The sequence below is a fragment of the Bos javanicus genome, chromosome 14, assembly GCF_032452875.1.
Source record: "Bos javanicus breed banteng chromosome 14, ARS-OSU_banteng_1.0, whole genome shotgun sequence".
Classification (NCBI taxonomy): domain Eukaryota; kingdom Metazoa; phylum Chordata; class Mammalia; order Artiodactyla; family Bovidae; genus Bos; species Bos javanicus.
This window is the reverse complement of record NC_083881.1, coordinates 16,693,943-16,717,414: the sequence shown is the minus strand read 5'-3', so window position 1 is coordinate 16,717,414 and position 23,472 is coordinate 16,693,943. Positions and strand designations below refer to the sequence as shown.

Below are 23,472 nucleotides of genomic sequence, written 5' to 3'. Positions count from 1 at the left end.
CTATATTTTACCACATTAAAAAATGAAAAAAATCACTGAAAACTACTAATCACTGCTAATTTTTTATTTTGTATTCAAGGACACAGTCAACCAGGAGAGAAAAGTTCTTTGCTCTGTCAAATAAATATATTTAAAAGCTAGCAAACATCAGAGCAAAGTGCCAAGTCTATAAAAGAGATGGGGAAAATTACTAATAGTTATTTACAGCTATACAAAATTAACATATTGCAAGGGAGACATAATATAAATATATTCAAAGGTTTCATTTCCAATACTTGACATTTCAAATTTTGAAAACATTAAAATTATTGTCAAACAAAACTCAGACCACATTGGCAATGGTTTAAAAAAGGGAGCAATTTAATCTTTATAATACAGAGTGCTTTAAGAAGTTTTTAAACGTGTAAAAGAAAGAACAGTTTAGTGCATTAAATTGTTACAGTCTTTACATTGCTTCTCTTTAAAAAGTTAACAGTAGTATGAAAAAGCCACCCACAAAGCCAGCTGTCTGAGTGAAGAAATCAGCTAAATTGCAGCATTTTGGAATTACTAATAAAGCTATAGTTAAAAATGAAAAGTTTATAAAAATGAAAGCAGCATGCATAGTCAAGGCTTTTTCATAACATTTTCATTAGCTGACAAAACATTAAGGTAAAAACAAGAGCTTAATATTTATTATTCATTAAATTAGATAAAATAAACTGGCCAAGCCCACTACATCTGGTCATTCAGAAAAACATCTTAAAATCCAAAGCTAATGAAACTGAACATTTCTTCTATGAAGAAAGCACATTTTGAAAAATGGTCCTATAGTCACAAAGAAAAGGATCCTTCTCAACACGAATGAACAGCACCGGTCTTTACAAAGTTTATGAGTTAGGAGGAACTTTCAGTCTCCTGAAATGGCAAGAGTTAACAGTTGACACTCCCATAATTCATAAGTGAAGAGCTAAGTTTTAACTCATTCTGATCAGTTCAGAATTCTTTTTCTTTATTCACTGAAACTGTTACACAAAGTAGAATTTCACCGAAAGATAATTTTTGAAAGCTCTGATCTGACACCTGTACAAACATTTCTGATTTCTCTATGGTTGTAAGAAAAGAGTAAGTTAATATTTACTACATGATTCCTTTTCACATTTTTGGTACAACGTTTATTTCAGAGTTTAACCCTCTTGAAATTCCTATGCCAGTTTCTTTCCCTTCTTCAGTACTGATTATGTTCAGTTTAAAAAAAAAAGCTAATTCAGTTTCTAATGAAAAACAGTAATGGAGTATTACAAGTAGTAATAGTGGTATCCATGAATGTGTTCAATGAAAGGTCCAATCATTAAGCGCCAATGATACCACAAAACCTCTTTGCTCCAACATGTGTCAATAGTTTTTTACATACATTGAAATTATATAAACCCATGCACAACTCTTAATCTTAGTGCAGGGCCTGATAAATGAGACATAGAAATAAATCAGATTTTTCTTTTTCCTGCTCCTAACAATTTTTACTCTGTAAAATGTTTGGTCACTGAAAGCTATAGGCTTAATCACATATCAAAGAATACAGGCAATAAGGCCCATCTTACGAGACATACAGTATTAAGCTGAAAAAAATATGAGGACAAGCTCTAGTGGTCATTAAACTCCCTCAGAAAGTCTAAGAATCAGAATGTCTCCATCATATCAGAATAAAAATGTACTGTATTAAAATCTGAATTTTTACAAGTTGTTTTTTTAATTAGTGTTCTATGTACATTGTAGGACTTCTGCCATTTGCAGTAGTTTAACTTTGGCACAACACTGAATTCCATTTCTTTTGGGTATTGGATCCTATTTTTTGAGATTGTATATGCCCCCAAACGTTTTCAATGTCATCAAAGATTGGGCCATTCACAGTAAATCAGACATCTGGAGTTGAAGAATTGATTCTCCTCCAACGTATTAGGCAGCTATAAAAGAAAAACATAATAAAAAACTAAACTTTTTAAGATAACCATATTTTAACATTTTCCACTTTTAGGAACAAAAATGATATAAATTAGCCATTAAAATGCATCCTCTGTATTCGCTTAGTAATCCTGAGATCACTTGCCACATGTATCTTATTAACATATAATGCAGTAGATTTTCTGTGCAACTCCAGTGTATATGTTTTGCATATACCAGATTTGCTTATAGACATTTTTCACCTACATGTAATAATTTATAAAAAAGATATTCATAGGATTATAATATATGTGATATAAAATATAGTAAATCCTATTTACTATAAGGTTAGTAAAATAAGTACTATATTTATAATAAACAGACTATGAAATCTAAAGACTCTTATATCCTTTTTTATTTATATACAGGGCTAACTTGTGAAAAAAGAGGTATATATTTACCACTTTTTCCTGTAACTATTTTGGAAAGGTTTTGGTTACCTTTATTTGTAAATAAACCATACTTAAACGAAGAAGTATTTAAATGAAATTTATGGTGTATCATTTCATAAGATGAAAAATTATTTTGTTAAGCCAATAACTTGCTGATTAATGGGTTTTATAGTTTTAGACTTCTGCATATTTTAAAAGCAGGGCATCCCAATGTATGTACCACTAAAGTCAGGTAAATGTACATTATGCAACTTTTTTGAAAACCATGGCTTTGTGTGAATCTTCTGATCATAGTGTTCATTAACATATACATATATAGCTTAAGAACCATCCACAAACTTAAAAGTAAGGTCAAACTATGCTATAGAAAAAAGTTCACATTATTTTTAGAATAAGATTCTAACTCCTTCCAAAATCACCGCAGAGGTTACTACAACACAACAACAACAATTCACTGCAGCAACAAATCTGTTGATGTAATCTTGGCTGAGTGCACATTCTTATGTTTAGCAATAAAAAAAGCCTGTTAAAAATATTTTCTGCATCTGTGTTAGAAGCAAGCCTGTCCTGAAGGTTTCTGACGTAAGGAAATGGATGTCGGTGTTTCAGGATATAGCCATACAAGACTGCTTAACTTCTTGTGACTCATGAGGATACATTTATGCTCTAAAACCTGGAATGAGATTCATTCTAAAATATGTACATTTTTCTGTCTGAAAAAAAAAAAAACTATTAATGAAAGAAAATCTGGAAAAAGACTGCTAAGCAATAAGAATAGTGCCTAGTACTTATTAAGCTCTCTATAAATAACTGTTAAAATAAATAAAACCATGAAGGAAGGTGTGCGGAAATTAAGGAAATTCTGTGCAGAATAGAGCATAAAAGTAGAGGATGGGGTAGAGATGCAAAAAGCTATGGAAATAAGTACATATGTTCATATGAGGAGGGTCTTTTTTCCCTCCCCTGCTATTTGAAAATACTGCAATGATTTTTGTCAACAAGATGCTTTTGGACTACTGATGGACAGACCAAAACACTTCATGACAACTGCACTATTTTTTAAGAAGTATAGACTTATCCTAGAACATGCCAAACCAGAGAGCAGAAAAGAAACAAACTATGCTACTGAATTCTGAAAGTATTCAGAATTGGAATTCTAATTCCAAATCAGGTATCGGATTTGCAACTACAGTGAAATTTTAATTAATCCAATCTGTAATAGAATTAAGATTCAAGGAATGTGCCAAACCTTTCAAATATAAAGCACATTTTCTTGCACTTTTATGCCTACAGAGAGATATTTTTAACTTACTGATGTGTTTTTGCTCGTGGCAAGTTTGTTTTATATTAAGTAACGAAAAGACATTTTATGCAAATGAGTTAATATCAAATCTGTTATTTACCACTGATCTCTACAACAGAAATAATTTATATCACGGTTTTCAAAGACAGATGCCACCTAAGTGAATATGAAATTATATATTGCTTAAAACAGATCTTTGGCTTTTAATAGAAAAATATTGAGTAATTTTAACGCATAAAGCATTTTAAACTCTAGTTAAAAATCTGATAGTTTGGGGGCAATAAAACATTAAAAAAGATACCCATTTTCACCTAGTTCCCTAAAACTAAGCAATTATCACCCCTGTGGTAAGTCCTTCCTTCAGTATACTTTCCCCCCTCTTTTTAGTTTTCATTTTTTAATTCTTTTCTTAAATAAGCAAAAAGTGAAGGAAGCTTGCAAGAAAAATATACATTTTAGTTATCTTTAGTATGTGTTAATCTCCAACCCGCCACCAGTCTTTCTTCTTGGAGAATGGGTAACTTTCCCTTAAAACAAAGCAAAAAAAACCATTTCACATAAAAAATAAATAATTCAGGGAACATTAAACTCTATATAAAAATCAACATAAAATCAGGCTACACATGATAATCATGTATCTCTTGGGCTACACTCATGGCACCTAGCCCTCTTATTGGGCATCAGAGAAAATATTTTAGAAAAAACACTGTCAAAGGTGAAGATGACAGATATAAGGTGGCTGTTCTAAACGTATGTGGTCGGTGAATATACATTCAGATTAAAAACTTACATTTCAGTCATCTGATTTAGAAAGCTTCCGCTTCACATGTCGTGGGGGTTCCCAAGTGTCACTGTCATCTGTTTCTTCTTCCTCCTCTTCCTGATCATCAATAACTTCATCTTCCTCCTCGTTTTCCTCAAATAATTCTATACCTAACTCCGATCTTCTCTGTCTTTCGGCAAACCATTCTCTGACCTGCTCGTAACCCATATGTGATCTGTTAACAAGTTCATCGAGGTCTTGCTCATTAAGAAATTTGTGCTTCAGGTAATAATCCTTAAGTATTGCAGTTCCAGTTTTAAATTTGATGAGGGACGGCCCCCTGTCCCAGTTGTTCATTCTCTTGCCTCCTCTGGGCCGCCCGCGAGGTCTTCCTCTCCCCCTGCCTTTTGGTCTCCCTCTCCCCCTTTTCCTAAGAGAAGACAGACCATTCATGCTACTTGAATTGGCGCTTTGATAGTAGTAGTACCATTTTAAGTTTCCATTTTTCCAAGCATAACGGGTGTCCCCAAACCAACTAACTATGTCTGTTCTAGCAAGCCCGCTTTCTTCAGCCAACTTGTCATACTCTTCTGGTGACGGCCACTGTGTTCGGACAAATGCACTTTTAAGCATGTGCAGCTGCTCGGGTGTTTTTTTACATATCTTGCCAGTACTCCCTGACTTAGGTGCACTAGTTTCATCTCCAGGAGAAGTTTCTCCAGCTTCTTCTTTGGAACTACCTGCATTGCTTTCCTCTACTTCCACTTTCTCTTCCTTTAAAGCTTTTGATTTCTTCTTCTCTGTAAACCAAGCATCAATTTCCCTTCTGGTGAGTTTGGTTTGCGCTCTTAACCTATTTAGTTCTTCTTCTGTAAGTACAGAGCTGTTGAGAAAACTTGCCTGCAGGGCACGAAGCTGCTCCGCTGTCTTCTCTTTAAACTTCTGGGGAGTAAAGTCGGGAAAAGGATTCCAGGACTGTTTCTGCTGTGAAGTCACAACAGCTGGGGATTCTGTGGTTTCATCGCTCGAGTCTATGATGATAGTGGCAGAGGAGTCATTGTTGAGATGTAAGCACTGATTACTCTTTGAATTTCTCTGGTTGTACCTTGTGTCACTAAACCATTTTTTAATCTCTCCTTTGGTCAGTCCTGTGATTTTCATCAGTCTGATAATTTCAGCATCATGGGGAAACTGATTCTTCAGGTAGCTGACTTTTAATTCTGCCAGCTGCTCTTTAGTCTTTTTAGCCCGAATGCCAAACGAATCAGGGTTTGCCAACGTGGCTTCGTGTTTGACCAGCTGAGCGGATGGGACTGCTGCTGTTGCTGGCTTGGTTTCTGTGGTCGGCTGAGTAGTGGGGACCTGACTTTTCTGTACATTTGTTTGATTTGGAACCCCTGCCACTGTCAAGGCTATAGGTGCCGTTACTGGCAAGGTGTTCGTGCCACCTACTTGTGTGAGGACCAGACCCGGCTGGCCAACTATTTGGCATGTCTGTAAGATGGATGGTAAACCATTACTCCCCGCGGAGATGTGGGTGGGAATGACAGTTATGGTCTGAGGTACAGTGTGTACTGTTCCGTTGAACTGTTTCCTTCTTGCCTCCTCTACTTCCTCGGGAGTCCAGCTAACACCGTGTTTTAGACGTTGGGCTGAAAACCATATCTTGATCTGTTCCTCTGTATATTTTGCTTGAGCAGAAAGAACAGTTATCTCTGACATTGTTGGATAAGGGAATTTGTTGTAGGTGTTAAGCAAAAGGGGGTTGTTATCCAATGCAGCATTGTAGGTAGGAATGCTATTAACAGGGATTAGGACTTTGGGAATCAAACTGGAATTCTGCTGAGCTGATACTGCCGTGATCACCTGTGCTAACCCAGGAAGAACTGCTGCCGGGGCCACAACCGTGCTGGCAGCATGTGGGTGGATTCTGTTTACAACAGAAGTACTTGTATTCGATTCAGAAGCCGAAGAGCTTGGATTTTCCACAGTTTCTTCACGGTCTGGTTTGATTTCATTCTCTTTCTCTTCTGGAATGTCCTCAGCTGAATTACGATGAACTGTAATCCGTTTGTTCTCCACTTTATTTTTCATCATTTTCATGATAGGAGTTTTACTGATAGATATTCCTGAAGAAGAAACTTCTGTAGATTCAGCTTGCTCTGAATTCTCCTCCTTAACAAAACTACCATCAAAAGTCAGATCATTTATTGTTTGTTCAAAGATTGTCTGGTTATTTCGTTTTACCATAGTCAACTTAAAATTCTCTTCTCCTGGGTGATATTTCAGATTATGCTCAGAAAGTGCATCATACCTTTTGGTAAGAAAATTGCATTCAACACAAACATAGGATGAATTTAGCACTACATTGGGATGTTCTGAATCCACATGAAAAGTAAACATATTTAGATCTGGAGTTTGGAAAGTACAGTATTTACATTCATAGCCACCTTCAACTTTTTTATTTTGCTGATTGTCAGAATCCACGGACTCATGAACTTCTTCATCACTTGAGACACTCTCTGTTCTGGTGTTTTCTATGGGTGTAAGTACAGGCGGACCTTCGTCCAAATCTGATACCAACTCGAGGTCTGGATCCTGTTCACTGGCAAGGACCATGCAGGGTGTTGTAGACTTTCGCCTGCTTGCCATTCTGATGTTATGGGGGGAAAATCTCAGTGGTGATTAAAAAGCATTGGGGCTTAAAACTGTTCAGTATCCTTCATTTGAAAACAATGGCTTTTGGTTCTTCAAGTCTGTCTTTGTGCTCAGCAAGTCTCATTAGCAGCTTTTTCATGGTGCAATCAAGTAAAGAGCTTATGGTTGGCAAATAAAATACTGCAGAACTGCTGAAATTTTTGAAGCACAACTCCAATCACCTATATTAAGATAAATTAAAAAATGTTTTAAAATGAGTGGTTATGATCTTTTCAACAAATTACAGCTCTATTTCACTTACGTGAAGTTGGAGAGCTCAGCTGTAAAGATGCAGAATAAAACTAGAACCAGAAAAAAATTTCTCTGAGGATCAAAACAGATGTCTCCAAGCCAGCTCACTGATGGTCAGGTACTATACCTGATGGGTCAGCCTGCAGGCTTGTGTGTATTTGGATTTTTCAGCCAGCCGGCTATATATCAGAAGGGAAGAGGAAGAAAGTGTCTCCTTTGGCAGGCACTCTCAATGTGAAATGATAATCTGTTAACAGGGGAGGAACTTTAAAATTATAAAAAGTAGCCACAGATACTCAAAACTATGACCACTAAGTGTATAAGAAATTCAATCCATCAGTTATGCCCTGTTCTTCCTGGTCTGTCTTACCATTCTAAAAGCATGCCCAAGTATGGCAAAAGCAGCAAAGGTAGAATATTAATGACCAAGGTTTCAGAAATATTATCTTCATCATTCTCCACAATGCTATCAGAATTTGTAAAACATGTCTAATCATATCAGTTTCCTGACTCAAAGCTTCTAATGGGTCCCTAATGCTGAAAGAATGAAGTTCAAACTTCTAAGGCCCCATGTAGCTCCCTCCACGTCCTGACTGCAACCTGAATTTTCTACCATCTCTCTCCTGACTCCTATTTCCTTATGTCTTAGGCACAGAGCACAAATGATCGCTGTTCCAGGGACTCCCACGCAGGCCAATCCTTGTGTATGGACGCTTCTTTGTGCACACACTGGGTGTGATGATCTCTCAGATCTGTCCTAGAGATCACCCTTAGCTTGGGCCAACCTCCTTTCCGGCTTATTTTCTAGTCCATCACTTACTATATTGTACCAGAGGAATGTTGCATTTCTGTCGTGAAACCTCCAGTCTCTTTATTTTTTTTCTTCTTTTTTAAAGGAATAGCTTTACTGAGACATAACAAAGCTCTTGAAACTCTGGATGGAGTCAGTTTCCTTTTATACCTTCAATCTAGCTCTCTCAGCTGAGTTGTCTTGACTGACTTCTCATTTATTTCTGTATCTTTGGTATACAGAAGCCTGAAAGGGGGTTTCCCTGGTGGTTCAGTGGTAAAGAACCTGCCTACCAATGCAGGGGACACAGGTTCAATCCCTGGTCCTGGAAGATCCCACATACCACAGGACAACTAAGCCTGAGAACCACAACTACTGAACCTGTGCTCTAGAGCCCGGGACCCACAGCTACTGAAGCCTTTGCGCCTAGAGCCCATGCTCCACAGCAGGAGAAGCTACTGCAATGAAAAGCCCATACACTGCAACTGGAGAAAGCCTGCATGCAAAAACAAAGACTCAGTGCAGCCATAAATAAATAAAAAATCTTTGACTTGGAAAAAAAAAAAAAAGAAGCCTGGAAGTAAGGACTCACTAAAAGTTGATTAACCTGAAATAGGGTTCCCTAGTGGTCTAGTGGTTAGGATTCAGTACTTTCACTGTCATGGCTTAGGTTCAACCCCTGGTTGGGGAACTAAGATCCTGCAAGCCGAGTGGCCTGTCCCCCTCCCCACCCCCCCAAAAATGCTACCTCCAACCTGAACTAGAATGAACAGAAAGAGTCCTATAAAACTCAAAATGCCCTAAAGGCATCACTATAGTGAACAAAGCTAAAATTCACAAGGAAAACCTTGAATCATCAAGAAAAAGTGAAATATTTTCATATGAATACATTTTAATACTTTTGTACCCAAAATAGTTAAAATAAAATTTTGATGCTAAATCGGTTAAAGTTGGTGTGCTTCTAAAGTCTAAAACAAATGAAAATGACTACAATAAATGGTATCAGTTATTTTCTACCACAAAGGAACTATTTTCATTTACTAACATAGTCCTTGTCCTAGCTGAACTGAGGAGAAAAAGTTTATGTCAATGATTATAAAGCAAAACTAGGTCTCCATGACTCAGTAAAAGGAGAAACATTTTAAGGAAACAGAGCTGTCCAAAGAGAGAATATCCTGTACCTTTGAAGGTGCTAAGATCCTTCTTACTAGGATTATTCAAATCATACTACATTTCCATTTGATGTATCCAAGCAACAGACGAAAAGTTGGACTAACTGTCTCGTATTCTCTGATTTCCCATATTACAAAATAAAGAGCATCAGTTTAGTAATAATAGTAATATCAACAGTCCAAAACCCACTCTCAAAACTGTCATTGTTGGCAGGAGTGGGATGGATGGGGAGACTGGGATTGACACATATACACTATTGATGTTATGTATAAAATATGTAGCTAATGAGAGGGTACTATACAGCACAGGGAACTCCACTCAGTACTCTGTGGTGACCTAAATGGGAAAGAAATCCAAAACAGAGGGATACACGTATATGTATGGCTGATACACTTTGCTGTACAGTAGAAACTAACACAAAAGTGTGAAGAAACTATTGTTGTTTAGTTGCTAAGTGGTATCCGACTCTCCTACAACCCTATGGACTGTAGCCCGCCAGGCTCCTCTGTCCATGGCATTTCCCAGGCAAGAATATTGCAGTGGATTGCCATATCCTCCTCCAGGGGATCTTCCCAACCCAGGGACTGAACTCCTGTCTCCTGCACTGCAGGTGGATTCTTCACCACTGAGCCACCAGAGAAGCCTTATACTCCAAAAAAGAATTAATTTTTAAAAGTGTCGTTTTTTCTATAAAAAAATCTTTGATTTCTAAGGGAACATAAATCCATCACTGAGATTTAAAATGATTTCTTAAGTAAGTGCTATAAACTAAGATAATTCTATCTTTCCTATTCAATTTAATAGGGAACACTACTATTTTTGATCATTTTTTTTCTCATTAGAAACAAGGATTTCCTCAAATAAGTAAGTGGAAGAGTAACAAATGAGCACCACCCACATTTCTGACAGTGAAGGAGAACTACTGAAAGGCAGGGGAGTAAGCTATTCTCCTAGAACCTTAGATGATATTTAGATGGGGTATATTAAGAGCTGAAAGTCTTAATAGAGGAGTTTTTCTTGAGACTGTATTTCTTGAAGTGGTGGTTTTCAAACTTTTTGTTATAAGAAAGCCCTTTCTTCAGACAAAATTCTATGAGGAGCCCAAGTATAAAACTGATTAAAGAATATAGCTATCTGATTGGAGAAGTGGAGAAGCTTAACTAACTCCTGACCCCATCCCATGGACCCCACAATCCCTGCTTTCACCTCTGATGGGTTCTGAGATGTGTTTGAAGACTTTGACTTAAAAACATAAGTAGTTTCATCATAAATCCTCAGCTTGGCAGTGCTAAGCCATGAAATGTGATACCTAAAGTGAATTTAATGTGTCCTTTTAGGCTGTTTCACTGTAAAAGACAGGCGTGGAGCACCCTGGGATAGAATAGAGTAGCCCCTACTAATAAGAGATACAGAAGAGAAACTGGAGGAGCTAAGATACTTTTATTATTCTGGTTCTGTAGCTCCTGGGTTAAACTTACTTTTCATCCTATCTAGTATAAATATAGGAATATGCTACCAAGTTGTTACTTTTATTTCTTTTCCTTATAGCTCCCTAGCTCAGAATGGTCAGTTTGTAAGAACTGAAACAGATATACAATTTTCAGAGTATTTTTGCTAAAGTCATGAAAATAATAAAATATGCATATATTATAACCTAATGATATATACATACAGCTGTGCTTTTTCCCTTTGAAAGCATTGGTTTTTGAGGAATTGGAAAATTTAAAATTATAAATTAAATTAATTTAAATTAAAAATTTTACATTAAATGTATAATTTTAAAACTATAAATAAGTTACTTAAAAGAAAAGCTTTTTAAAAATCCTCAGTAATGCAAAAGACTAAAAATCCGATTATCTTGGGTATCCTAAGTTGTCTCAACCTGGGTTACTTCTATATGCAACTACATAGACCTGGGAAATACTCTTTCCTCTTTACTCCTCTTTACTCCTAAAACTGCCCATCTTTTGCTAACAAAACCATAATCAGTACATTATTTAACATATTTCTAAAGGGAGATTGAGAACTTCCAAAAGTGCCTCAAGATTTGGTTCAATGGCTCAATTCTATTATTATGTATACAACCTAAAAATAAAGCACAAATAAAGGCAGCCTCGTGGTCCTTATTTTATAGTCATAATTTGAGGGGAAGCAGGGACCTCAGTACAATCTTCCCATTCTTCATGGAAGAAGAAACCCACCCAAGGGAATAAATTCACAGAGGCTTTGTGGTAAAGGCTAAAACCACAGGTTTTAGAGTCTCCTCTGTACTCAGTAGTTAGGTGACTGGAAAAGTTGCCCAGTATCAACCTCAGCTTTCTCATCTATAATACCAAGATTCTTCAGTTCAACAAATCCACTGACCAACTATGTATTGAAGGTCAACTATGTGTCAGGCACTGTGTTGGGCACTCGGATTACAGCAGTCAACAGGACAGATAGTCTCTGGTCTGCCAGGTTCTAGCTGTTAACAAGGAAAACAGGCTTAAGCAATTAGAATGACTATGATCAATGCAATGAGAAGAGGTCCTGAGAACTATATAAGCACATTACAGGAGACTTCTAGAAAAGAAGCAGAGAAGGCTGCCCTGGAGAAAATAAACAGAGGTATCCCACCTCAGATACTGATCAAATAAAAACGCTTCCCACACACTAGTATACAGTAGGTGCCTAATTAATGCTATGTTCCAGTCCCTGAAAATTATTTGGGGAATGAATAAATACCTTTTATATACTATTATTCTCTTTCTTTCTGTCTCTCATGCAGCTTAATCAGATGACAAGGCACACAAATTGAATATAAAAGCAAAAGGGGTAAAAATACAGAGTAAGAACTGCCATGATGCGGTTTCAATACATCTCATTACGGTGTAATGGGGCTGAGACAGGAAAACTGCCATACAGAAATCACTATTAGCTGATAGGCATCTCATCCTCTCTTTGAAGGTCAACTCAAAACAGCTTAAAATCAATTTGGGAAACCTTGCACTATTTACCTGTAAAAGAGGGTTAGAGTCCAGTTGCACAACTGAAGAGCTAGGTGGCTCTGCAGTTAAAACATAATTAAAGTGAAATCTGCCCATAAAAGAAAAAAACTATGCACTATATGCATATAGCACTGTAAATATAATTATGTTTTAACACCATTTTCAGTTAACCTTTCAGTAGAGAAAGATGTTAAAAAATAATCAATCAATTATACTGCCATTAAAAATGATATTCAAAAAAGTAAAGCATATGGCAAAGTATCCATTTACTGTTAAATTTTTAATAATCAGAACAAACTCTGCATACTGACCATAAAATAACTATGGGAGAATATGTATGCATGGTGGACAAAGACTAGATGAAAACACTAAAAAATGAAAATTTCACATGAGATTATGGATGAAATTTTCATGGTGTGTGTGGTAGTTACGTTTTCTTTAATAGTGGTATGACATTGCTTGATTACAAAATACAACAAGCAGGGACTTCCCTGGTGCTCCAGGGGCTAAGACTCCATGTTCCCAACACAGGGGGCCCGGGTTCCATCCCTGGTCAGGGAAATAGATCCCGCACGCCACAACTAAAGATCCTGCTAGACTGGGAGCAGCCAAATAAATGAGTAAATATTCTAAAAACAAAACAAAACAATAGTTTCAAGGCCTTAAAATTGCAAATAGGCTAAACTATTTTTGTGGTCATTTGTCTCAAGCTGGAAACAAAATTTACTTAAAGCCAAAACACGTGCTACCTAAACATTTTTTCAGAGGGAGGAGGAATCTCTGAGTATGTATAGCATTCAGATGTATTCCAGACATTTTGGAGGGCTGCTGTCCCACAGTAGAGAACTCAGACTGGTTCTAAGAGTCCGCAAGAGCACCCCTAGTCTCCAGAGAATAGATTTAGGCCAAGCCAATTTCCATGGTTCTGTGTACTGGCTCTTCTCCTGAAGGTCAGATGCTCCTTAATCAATTCATGATTCTTAATTCATGAATTACATCAAATTTTCCCTGCAGAAAAGCATTTAATGGAAACAAAATTTATTTCATCACAGTATAAAACTTTGGGGCAGTTCTAAAAGTAGTTCTTCTTACGTGATCGGTAAGAACGTCTCTTTAGCTCTTCACTATATCCCCAGGGCCAAACACAGTGCCTATTAATATTTGTTGGGGGAAAAAAGCTTTAAAATATATCTATATTTTGTATTATAGCATACATTTTCCTTCATTAAGCACTCATTTACTGAGGAGCTACACAAAACAACTGAGCTTGTTTTCACTGGTAAAATCCTTACAAACAAAATTACTTTAGTCATTAAAATATTAAAACATGCTCAAAAACATTCTCATATAAAACACTGTTTATTAAAATATAGCAATGGATGTTTAATGAATATTTACCAATTTATCTGTACTTCTATTGTAACAAATCAGTTTTATGTATGAATAGTGTACATCTAAATTTGTAGACTATCTAGAAACAAAACAAGGGTGATAAATTCATTTCAAATAATTAGTTCTGTGGTGGAATTCAGGAGAAAATGGCATACTTCTTATAAAGATAGACAAGTGCAAATCTGAACTTAGAACCATTACTTCTCTATAAGAGAAAACTACATTATAATGATGTTCTATATTTTAAAAGAGACTTAAAAATAGGTTCTCAATGTAATACACTCTAAAAAGTTAATGGATTGTTTCGAACTGTATGCTTAGCACAAAAAAAAAAGTCATAAAACATTTTATAATTATACAGGGCCATAGCTACACTGAATTTCTAGGCCTCTATTTTTTGGCTGTCTTGTACTTTAAATTAAATGATTAACAGTTTATTGGCCTAGTTAGCCACAAAAGCATGTTATTTTGGTAAGATTTTATGTTTAGAAAAACAGACTTTGTTTTTTATGCCAATTCTGGGTCAAATAAGAATATTTAGAAGATTTTAGAAGATAACTATAATTTTTAAGTATCATGTTAGTTTTGACCTACTACCAACTAAATAAACCGTTTTTAAGGCTGCTAAAATACACAACCTGAGAATCCTTTGAAATCTGTGTTCATACACACACTGAGAACTCTCAGGACTCTGTATTCAATTTAGTTTCACTTCTCCCTCTGTGAGTCAGAGTTCTGTTTAACCAGCTGAAAATACTTACTTTTACGTGTTTGTATTCAAACTAAAAGTTACAAATCTACCAAAATCACAGAATGCCTGAAATAATAGTAGGAACAAAGAATAATGAATCCAAATGAAAACAAGGATATCTACCACTTTATTTTTAAAAGGTATCCAAGAGGATACTTTTCTTAATTACAATTTGTTTTTGGTCTTTACACAGTAGAGGCATTTTTCAAAGCGTTAATGTTAAAATATTTAGAAACAATAGTCAAGTTCTCAAAAAAAATTAAGTGAGAAATCTGACAACCCAAATTTGTACCCACAAGAGTTTGTAAAAATTACTGTAAGCTGGAATCATTACCTGAGAGACAAGTTTCAATAAAATTGCCAAAATAGTCTCAAGATAATACAAATTCAAGTATCGAGGTGAATACAGACAGGAGTAAATGTGATCCAAGTAACAACATCTAAGAAACTGTGGCCAAAGATAATCTAATTTCAGAAGATCCCTTTGCTAATGCTAATTGAAGCTTAGAGGCTTAGAAACTCTATCCTCTCTACCTGTTTCTTCTACCTGAGAAAGCTGACTTTAATGCTGCTAAAGATTAAAAGCCTCTAAGTTGGACAGATTTCTCCAGGCAAGCTCTGACCCCAGATTTGAGGAGTAAAATGTTTTTTTGAAAGATCTTTAGGCCACTGACATCCTGGTGGTGTACCTTCTGCTGGCATGTAGGTAAGTATGTAACATAATTTGACGGTGAAACACAAACCTGTCGTATAATGAAATATCTTATCTTTATTATTAAAGTTTGTGGATATGATCCAAAAGTTATTTTAGGCTGAAAGTAATTTCCCCCTACTTTTCTCAAGGTAGTGTATTAAATCTTTCACAGAAGTCTAACACAAGAATGCTATTCTTGATTCCAAGTGACTTTATCACTGAAAGGCTGAAAAGTCATTCATCTGTCCATTATCTTTCCCATTTGTAAAATAAAGTAACTGCTACCTATTTTACTCAGGATACAATAATTCAATTTGAAGGATAATAGTAATTCATACTGGCAATATCAACTCGTAAAAAAACACAAAAATGAAAGTGAACCACCACATTAATAGTTATGGAATCTTTCCTAGTACTTTCTGGAATCATCTGCAATAACAACTGGACTAAAGTATAAGTATTTCAATAGCACAGTATGAAATCTAATGCTTCTCAAAAAGCCAATTTATATCAAGTAAGTAAAATGTAAAAGTAATTATGTACAAATATACTTAAATAGTGGTATGCTTAACCTAAATCAAAGTATTTATTAATATCTTAAATTTCATCATTGTAATTAACTATTATTAGAGATCTGTATACTGAAAATGTGTTTTCAGGAACTGTTCTTGAAGTCCTGAAGCATTTTCCTGGATATGGAAAAAGAACAGTAAAATTTCTAGATAAATTTCCCCATACAAAAGGTCTCTACCCTCCTGACCTTCATTTGTCTGGTTTACCACTGTAATTACCACAGGTCCAGTGCCTGATACACAATGGATTTCAGCAAATGTTAATTGAAAAATCACTTCTAAATATACCACAAAGATTTATTAAGAAGTGTGATGCTGTTTCCTTTCAAATTAAATCAGCCAATACTCCTACATTTTTAAAGTTTGAAAGTACATTTCTTAAAAAAGAGTTAAGAATATATCTGCTGCTTTTTAAAAGAAATCTTTTAAGACTTTAGCCAAATATAGTATCACTATATTAACTGAGCACATTCTGTCTCCAAGTTTTACCACAACAGAAGGATGCAACACATACCTGCCACAGTCTCCTCCCCATTCTGTTCTTTGACACGGAAGGGTGTCCCTTCAGATTAGGAGGTGTTTAGCTCAGGCCATCATTACTAACAGGTCCAAAGTACCTATCTGCCATCACCTACAAAAAAAGTAATATCGCTTTACTATTCTAGATATGATTCAGTCTTACTAGGAAACTTTAAGCCTATGCCTTGGTTTTTTAAAAGTAAATATAATTTTAAAAAATTAATTTCCTCATAGAAATTTTAAAAGAATCATCAAAATGCCAAACTCAGTAAAATATGCGAAACTGAAAACTTAAAAATATATTTCAGTTCAGTCCAGTCCAGTCGCTCTGTCTGACTCTTTGCGACCCCATGAATTGCAGCACGCCAGGCCTCCCTGTCCATCACCAACTACCGGAGTTCACTCAAACTCACGTCCATCGAGTCGGTGATGCCATCCAGCCATCTCATCCTCTGTCGTCCCCTTCTCCTCCTGCCCCCAATCCCTCCTAGCATCAGAGTCTTTTCCAATGAGTCAACTATTCGCATGAGGTGGCCAAAGTACTGGAGTTTCAGCTTTAGCATCATTCCTTCCAAAGAACACCCAGGACTGATCTCCTTTAGAATGGACTGGTTTATAAAATAACCAAGTCACAATTTCAATATAGATTTTCAAAATGTGAAAAAAAATTTCAAAATGTGACTATATGCAGGATATAATATGAAAGCTGAGATGAAGAAATTGAGAATTGTAAAAAATTAGTACCACACAAGTTATGAAAGACAACTTAGTTAAACTAAGAGGTAGGAGAAGTTGTGTGTTTATATGTTTATGTATAAGCCTCACTAGGCTTACATTTGTATCCTAATTTACTACGTATTAAGTGGAATGGATCATTAATGCTGGGAACAAGCCAATACTACTTAAATAAACTAGTGGTACCCCACTCCTAAACATATGGTATATCCGATACAATGACTGGTGTTTGTTTTTGCAAGAAAGTTACTGCTAAATGATTTTTCAATCAGCACATTGTGAAACATTAGATGGTACAAACTAAAAATCATTCTTTGAAAATTCAGATTTGTGTCTAAAAATGCTGTGGTATATTACTCAGAGTAGGTAAACCAATCAGGAGAATTAAATAAAAACTATCACTGTTTGTCATATTAAACAACAGTAAATCATGCTTTTGAAGAGTTGAAAGATTTTTGTTATTGTTCTTCAAGCCCCAAAGTTCTGTAAACCACAGTGAATGAATATTAGGTAGGATGATTTCCCTCAGTACCTTTTCTTTTTGATTCCTGCTTTTTGATTCACAACTTTATGAAGAGCCCTTTTAAGATAAGAAATTATGTAAACACACCAGTCCTTAAGTTGAAGCTTAGACTGAACAGTTACACTGTTTTCATGAAAAGCAAAAGAGCATTTTCTTGGTGGGCCCAGTGGAGCAATCCTGTTCTGTTGGTAGCCTAGGATCAACAATTTCATTTCCTGGTGTCTCCTTGTTCGGACACTCCTTAGCCAGCCATCTACAGGATGTGAACTAGAAGAAAGGATAGGAAACAGCTGCCAAAAGTAGGGAGGTTATTGTCCAAAATGAATTATTAATAATATTATAGGAAATTGATAACTTATTTGAATCCATTCTTAAATCACACAGTCATTGCAAGATGTTTTACTGAACGAGAGTCTATTGAGAAGAGCTGCCAAGACATGCACACTGCAAGCAGAGAATCAAACAAGTTCCTCAGTATTTCTGGATGAAAAGCATACTTACCTGATGTTATTTCAGCTTCTGATACTGGGATTACTTTAGGACACCTCTCTAATTCAAAGTATCTTTTTAAAATTTGGGATTAAACTTCAAAAATTGAAGAAGTCATCTTGACCATATACATTATGTAATAAAACAGATTGGTTATTTTGGCAGGAGAGGATGGACAGGACATAAAGATGAAGGATTTGGGGTTTGGAATCTGAGTGCATGGGTTCAAATCCCAGTTCTGTCACTTACCAGCTGTGTGATCTTGGATAAGCCACTTAGCCTCTCTGTGGCATAGCCCCCTTATCTGTAAAATGGGACTAATGATATTATCTACTTAATAGGGGTGCTGTAGGCACTGAAAGGAATAATACATGTAAAGTGCTTAGAAAATTTGCTGGCACATGGTATACCTACAAATTAGACTTTTTCTGACTCTTATTTAGGGTAATAACTTTTAAGTTATACAACAAAAAAAGTCTTTGTTTAAATTTTGCTAAATTTTAAGATTGGCATAGTGTTCTGGGTCAGTTATACTTCAAAAAACAAACAAACCCATAGGAAAAAAGATCAGATTTGTGGTTGTTGAGGCAGGGTAGGGAACTCAGGGAGGGGAATTGGATGAAGGTGGTCAAAATCTACAATCTTGCAGTTTTAAAATGTGCCATGTACTCAGTCGTGTCTTACTCTTTTCTACTCCACGGACTGTAGCCTGTCAGGCTCCTCTGTCCATGAATTCTCCAGCAAAGAATACTGGAGTGGGTTGCCATTTCCTTCTCCAGGGGATCTTCCTGACTCAGGGATCGAACCCCTGTCTTCTGTGCTCTTGCCTTACAGGCGTATTCTTTACCTGCTGAGCCATTAAGTAAGTACTAAGGATATACTGTACAACATGATAGATATAATTAACACTGTTGTATGTATATGAAAGTTGTCAAAAGACTGAATCCTAAGAGTTCTCATCACACATACACATAATTTGCTAAATGCTGAAACAGTATAAACTCTTTCAAAGTCCACAAAACAATTTTATTTTCCATTTCATAGCTTTGGGCATATTAAGCAGTGTTAGAATAAGCTGGCTTTAACAGGTAGACATTGATCAATCATAATTTATGCCTCCAACCCCAACATACACATATTTTCTCTGATCTAAGCCTTAAGATGAATCATTAATATATGACACATTTAAGGGGTGTTTCACAGAACGAACAGCTTTTGATATAATCTTATCATAGTAATAAAGAGAAACTGTTCTTTTTTCACCAACCCCCCGCCAAGTATAGTACAAGTCCAGCCAATTTTTAACAAACTTTTTTTTTTTTTTTACAACATTTGAAGGTAAAGGGAATAAACTTAGTAAAGGAGAAAAACATAATTATTAGTGAAGTGCTTAGAAATATCAGAATACTCCTATGTCCTTTCATTCTTCACAACAAAAAAAAAGACCTTTAGGAAGAGGAAAAAGGGAGCCAGAAATACTAAGAGAAATATTAAATCACTAAAATTTAATGACAAAGTTATTTTATTTTAAATGATAAATATGTATATGATATGTCTACTTTAATGTTTTAATTTTTAGATAAGCTTTGATAATATGATTTTTAAATCTAAATTTCAAAGCTGAAAACAAAAATCCTGCATAAAAAATGATTTATTCAATTTTGATTCCCTTGAATAAATGTCATTCTTAATTTGCTCACACATACTTCTTTTTCCAAAGTATATCACTTATTTGTTTAGACCAAACATACATAAGACCATGTTTATAACTTTTAAATACATTACAGGATACTGATTATATAAACTGCAAAGATCAAGTACCCTTTAAGACCAAAACCTGGCAACCTCATAAAAACTTACCTAAGTATTTGCTTTAAAAATAAATTAACTGTATAAAATACAAATCTACAAAACATAAATGCAAATGTATATATCCTGATTGGTAATCTAAATCAGCAGCTTCAGTCATACAAATCTTGTTACTTACCACTATGACTATATTTGAGCAACAGGATACAATAATATTAAGGATTAAAGGCTAGTACCATAGTTTTTTCCCTTCAAATAAATGTAATTCAAGTTACTTTTGAAATTACACAGAATGATTTAAGAGATTTTAAGTCAGAAAAAATTTAAACATACAAATGAATGTGCCATACTGACTATTACTACAAACAGTGCAATAGATATTTCTGGACATCTCCCTGAATTCATTGAATACGATTAGATTAAAAACTAGCTTAGGCACTGAAATTTCTACACTGTTAATATTCAAATAAGAAGTCTTTTGAATCCAAATCCACAATGCTGTAATGTACATAAAAAGGTTATTTCCTAAGCCACACTTGGAATCATTTTAGTAATTTTAGGAGTACTTCCGTTTAAGTATAAAGCAATAACTGAAAGCAAACTAGGTCCCAAATATCACATTTTTGTGCCAATTTAACATTACAAGAAAGAAAATGTATAGTATGTCATAATATCACCTTTCTCAATGTAAAATATAATAGGGAAAAAAACCTTCAAAGTGAGCCACCTCACCTACTAACAAAAGAATTGTAAACCCCCCAAAAAACAATAACAACAAAACAACATAAAGAATTGTAAAACTTAATTCACATTTATTGAAAAAAAGAACTTAGAAGTATCATTAAAGGTGAAATAGTTGGACATCATTCATGAACTGTCCTCCAGTCCAGTGAAATAATCAACTCACTTGATTGGAGTGACGTCTACTAAGGAGAGCTCACCAGCACAGGAACATTTATGTTTTCAGCCTTACCATATTTTGAAACCATCTGGCAGCAATGCCTTTCTGGTTCACCCAGTCTAATCTGTTCAGAACTGAATATAAAACTAGACCTACGTGCACCTTGGGGAAACCAAAGAACAGCACACATGAATAATAATGTTCTAAATGTGCAGCTCTAAACTAGTTTATACTTGAAAGGTGTTTTTAAAAACATTTCTACTGAAGATGTTAAAGCTCTTTTAAAAATACTAGAATGGTTCAAGAAATCTTTATGAATCATTGCTGTCATCAGTTACCCAAGTCTTAAATTTTTTTTTAATTTTAATCCTGATCACTAAAGAAACCATCTGAAGAGATTCCTCTACAAAGAGAGTTACTGATAAATGAAACACTATCAATTCTATAATGAAAGGACCCAAGGTTTTTTACAACTTACTTTGCACAAAATCAGTCTGCTTAGCCCTAAAATGCTTAGAGGAAGGGGGGAAAAACTAAGAGAAAAAAATACTCATGAAAGCCCTTTTTTCTTTTACATCCTGTTACAGCAGCACTACATTACTGTTTCTGGCAGCACTTATTTCTTTTGCTTAAAATCAAGAGTCAGAACTGCTACTCAAGACATTTTTTTTTTTAATCTAAGAACGTGCTAGGGTCAATATCCCTGTTAAAACCAAATTCCGTCACCCTCACCAACTGGCATAAAAACAAACGACTTTTTCAGGATAATTTTTCAGAAGCAAGGATAGTTCACACAGCACCATATAATATAAGTTAAAGCTTTCAGACAAAGACTGAGAAACAGTGACCAATACTAACGAATCTTAAGGTGCGTGCCTGTAGGTCAGGCACACACAAACACTCCAACCCAACAAATAGTCACTGTTCCTGGGATAAAGCTGCTTCTCCCTCCCTCACTGGGAACCACTCTATTTCTCAATTCTGTGATTTTCCCTTTTCAGATAAACTCTCACTCTCCAAAAGAACTGCTTCTTCAAGTTACGTGGAATCCCAACTTAAACACGTTACATACAAATTCTCTATCAGTAGTGTTCCAGACATGTTTTCTCCCAGCAAAGATGAGCCCCTTTTCTTGTTTTTCTTTACAGCTGGGGTGAGATGACAGAAAAGCGCTGTGGCATTCCCGCTCTGCCCAATCTCTTCCCCACATCCCTCCTCTATCCATCCCCTTTCCCGCTTCTTAATCCTCCTATCCCGAATCTCTCACTGAAGCCCTGCCAGAGAGTTTGATCCTTCCCTAACCTAAGCTAAGGATATGCAACGGAGCCTTTTTCTTCTCGGGGTTCTGCTTTTCCCTTACTGTTACCCACAGAGAGGCGGGGAGGGATGTATTGGAACAAAGAATTTTAAGTCCCTTTCTCTAGAACTTTGGTGTAAATACACAGGGAAAGGGCATCCCCCAGGGCTCTTCTTTCCTGCCGTTTGACCCCCTTCCTCTCAGAGCTCCTTCCTAGACTCTCATTCCCCGCAAAGGTCAGGAGCTTGTTCCCTTCAGGCCCTAAGGCTCGCAGTAGTCCCTGGTCAGCTTCCCAGTCTCCCTCCTGAAAGGGACGGATAACATTTCCATTCTCTTTCATCAACTTCTCAAGTCCCAGGGCTTCTTCAAAACATAATAGAGCTAAGGACTCAACTCTGAGTCTTGCTCTGAAATGGGTGCCCAGCCTTCCCTGAAGTGGGGTACAGCCTCTCCCCAAAGGGTTTTTGGGGGCTCCAACCCCAATGCCAGTGCGCTCAGCTCCAGCAAGAGAATCTCTCCTCTCAGGGAGACTGAGTCCCCACGAAGCCACATGCCCCAGCAGGTCAGGACTCCCGATCTCCCTCCCCTAGGATCCTCAACACTGCTGGGGTAGTCCATCCCTGCGGCGCCTGCCCCCCTTCTAAGGAGACCCCGTTCTCACTCCCATCAACAATCCCAAGTTGCTCAGTCCTCTCGTAGGGAAGCGGGCTGAGATTTTCCCTTACAAAGCCCACCCCCAGCTCCTTCCACAGCCGCAGAGACCCCAAGAGCGCAGAGGAAGCTCGGGGTCTGTCCCCCGACGGCGATCCCGGCCCAGGCAGGCCCGGTCCTTGCCCCTCGGACGCCCCGCGCCGGTCCGTCCTGCCACCAGTCGCGATGAGCGCGCTCAGCCCCCTGGGGGCTCTGCCCCGGGGCCGCCCTCCTCCGTCCTGCCCGCGTGCCGCTCGCCTTCCCGGCCCGCCTCGCCGGCCGCGAGCTCTGCTCTGTTGGTTCCCACCCGTAGCCCCGGACTCCCTGGGCCGCTCGTCGCGGAGCCCGCTCGGGCCGCTACCTGCAGGGGCCGCCGCGCCTCTCAGAGCCCCGCCGCCGCCATCTTGCATTTCAAACCGGCTGCACTTTTCAGGGAGTCAACTCTGACCTGTGAACCCTATACCCGGAACCGCTCGGTGGGCCGGCTCACGGCTTCGGCAGCGCGGCGGACCCGGCGGAGCGCAGAGAGTCGGGGGTGGGGGTGCGAGGCGAGGCGCGCGCCCCAGCAGCCGACCGGAGGCGGGAGGGGGGAGGGGAAGAGCCGGCCGAGGCGGGGCCCTCCCGCGCGCGCGCCTTCCGCGCGCCCCCACCCCGCTCCGCGCCTGGCTCTCTACCCTGGGACCCTGCTGCTCCCCTGGGGTTCGACCCAGGTCTCTGCCCCCGGGATTGGCGCACGGCGGGAGGTAGGGAGCCGCCCCGCCCC

General features: G+C 37.3%; 1 protein-coding gene across 2 annotated transcripts; it reads right to left on the bottom strand.

Annotated features, from left to right (window-relative positions):
• Positions 1-337: 337 nt before the first annotated feature.
• Positions 338-23,266, bottom strand: ZHX1 (zinc fingers and homeoboxes 1). 2 transcript variants are annotated; one of them, XM_061438679.1, is made up of 4 exons: positions 23,158-23,266; positions 16,261-16,377; positions 4,466-7,317; positions 338-1,943 (listed from the first exon to the last, which is right to left on the bottom strand). In XM_061438679.1, exon 3 carries the CDS (start codon positions 7,088-7,090, stop codon positions 4,469-4,471), a length of 2,622 nt encoding a protein of 873 aa, XP_061294663.1. In that variant the 5' UTR covers positions 7,091-7,317; positions 16,261-16,377; positions 23,158-23,266; the 3' UTR covers positions 338-1,943; positions 4,466-4,468. The 2 variants fall into 2 exon arrangements, with proteins under 2 accessions (XP_061294663.1, XP_061294662.1); XM_061438678.1 differs by having other exon boundaries at positions 23,071-23,244.
• Between the last annotated feature and the right edge of the window lie 206 nt (positions 23,267-23,472).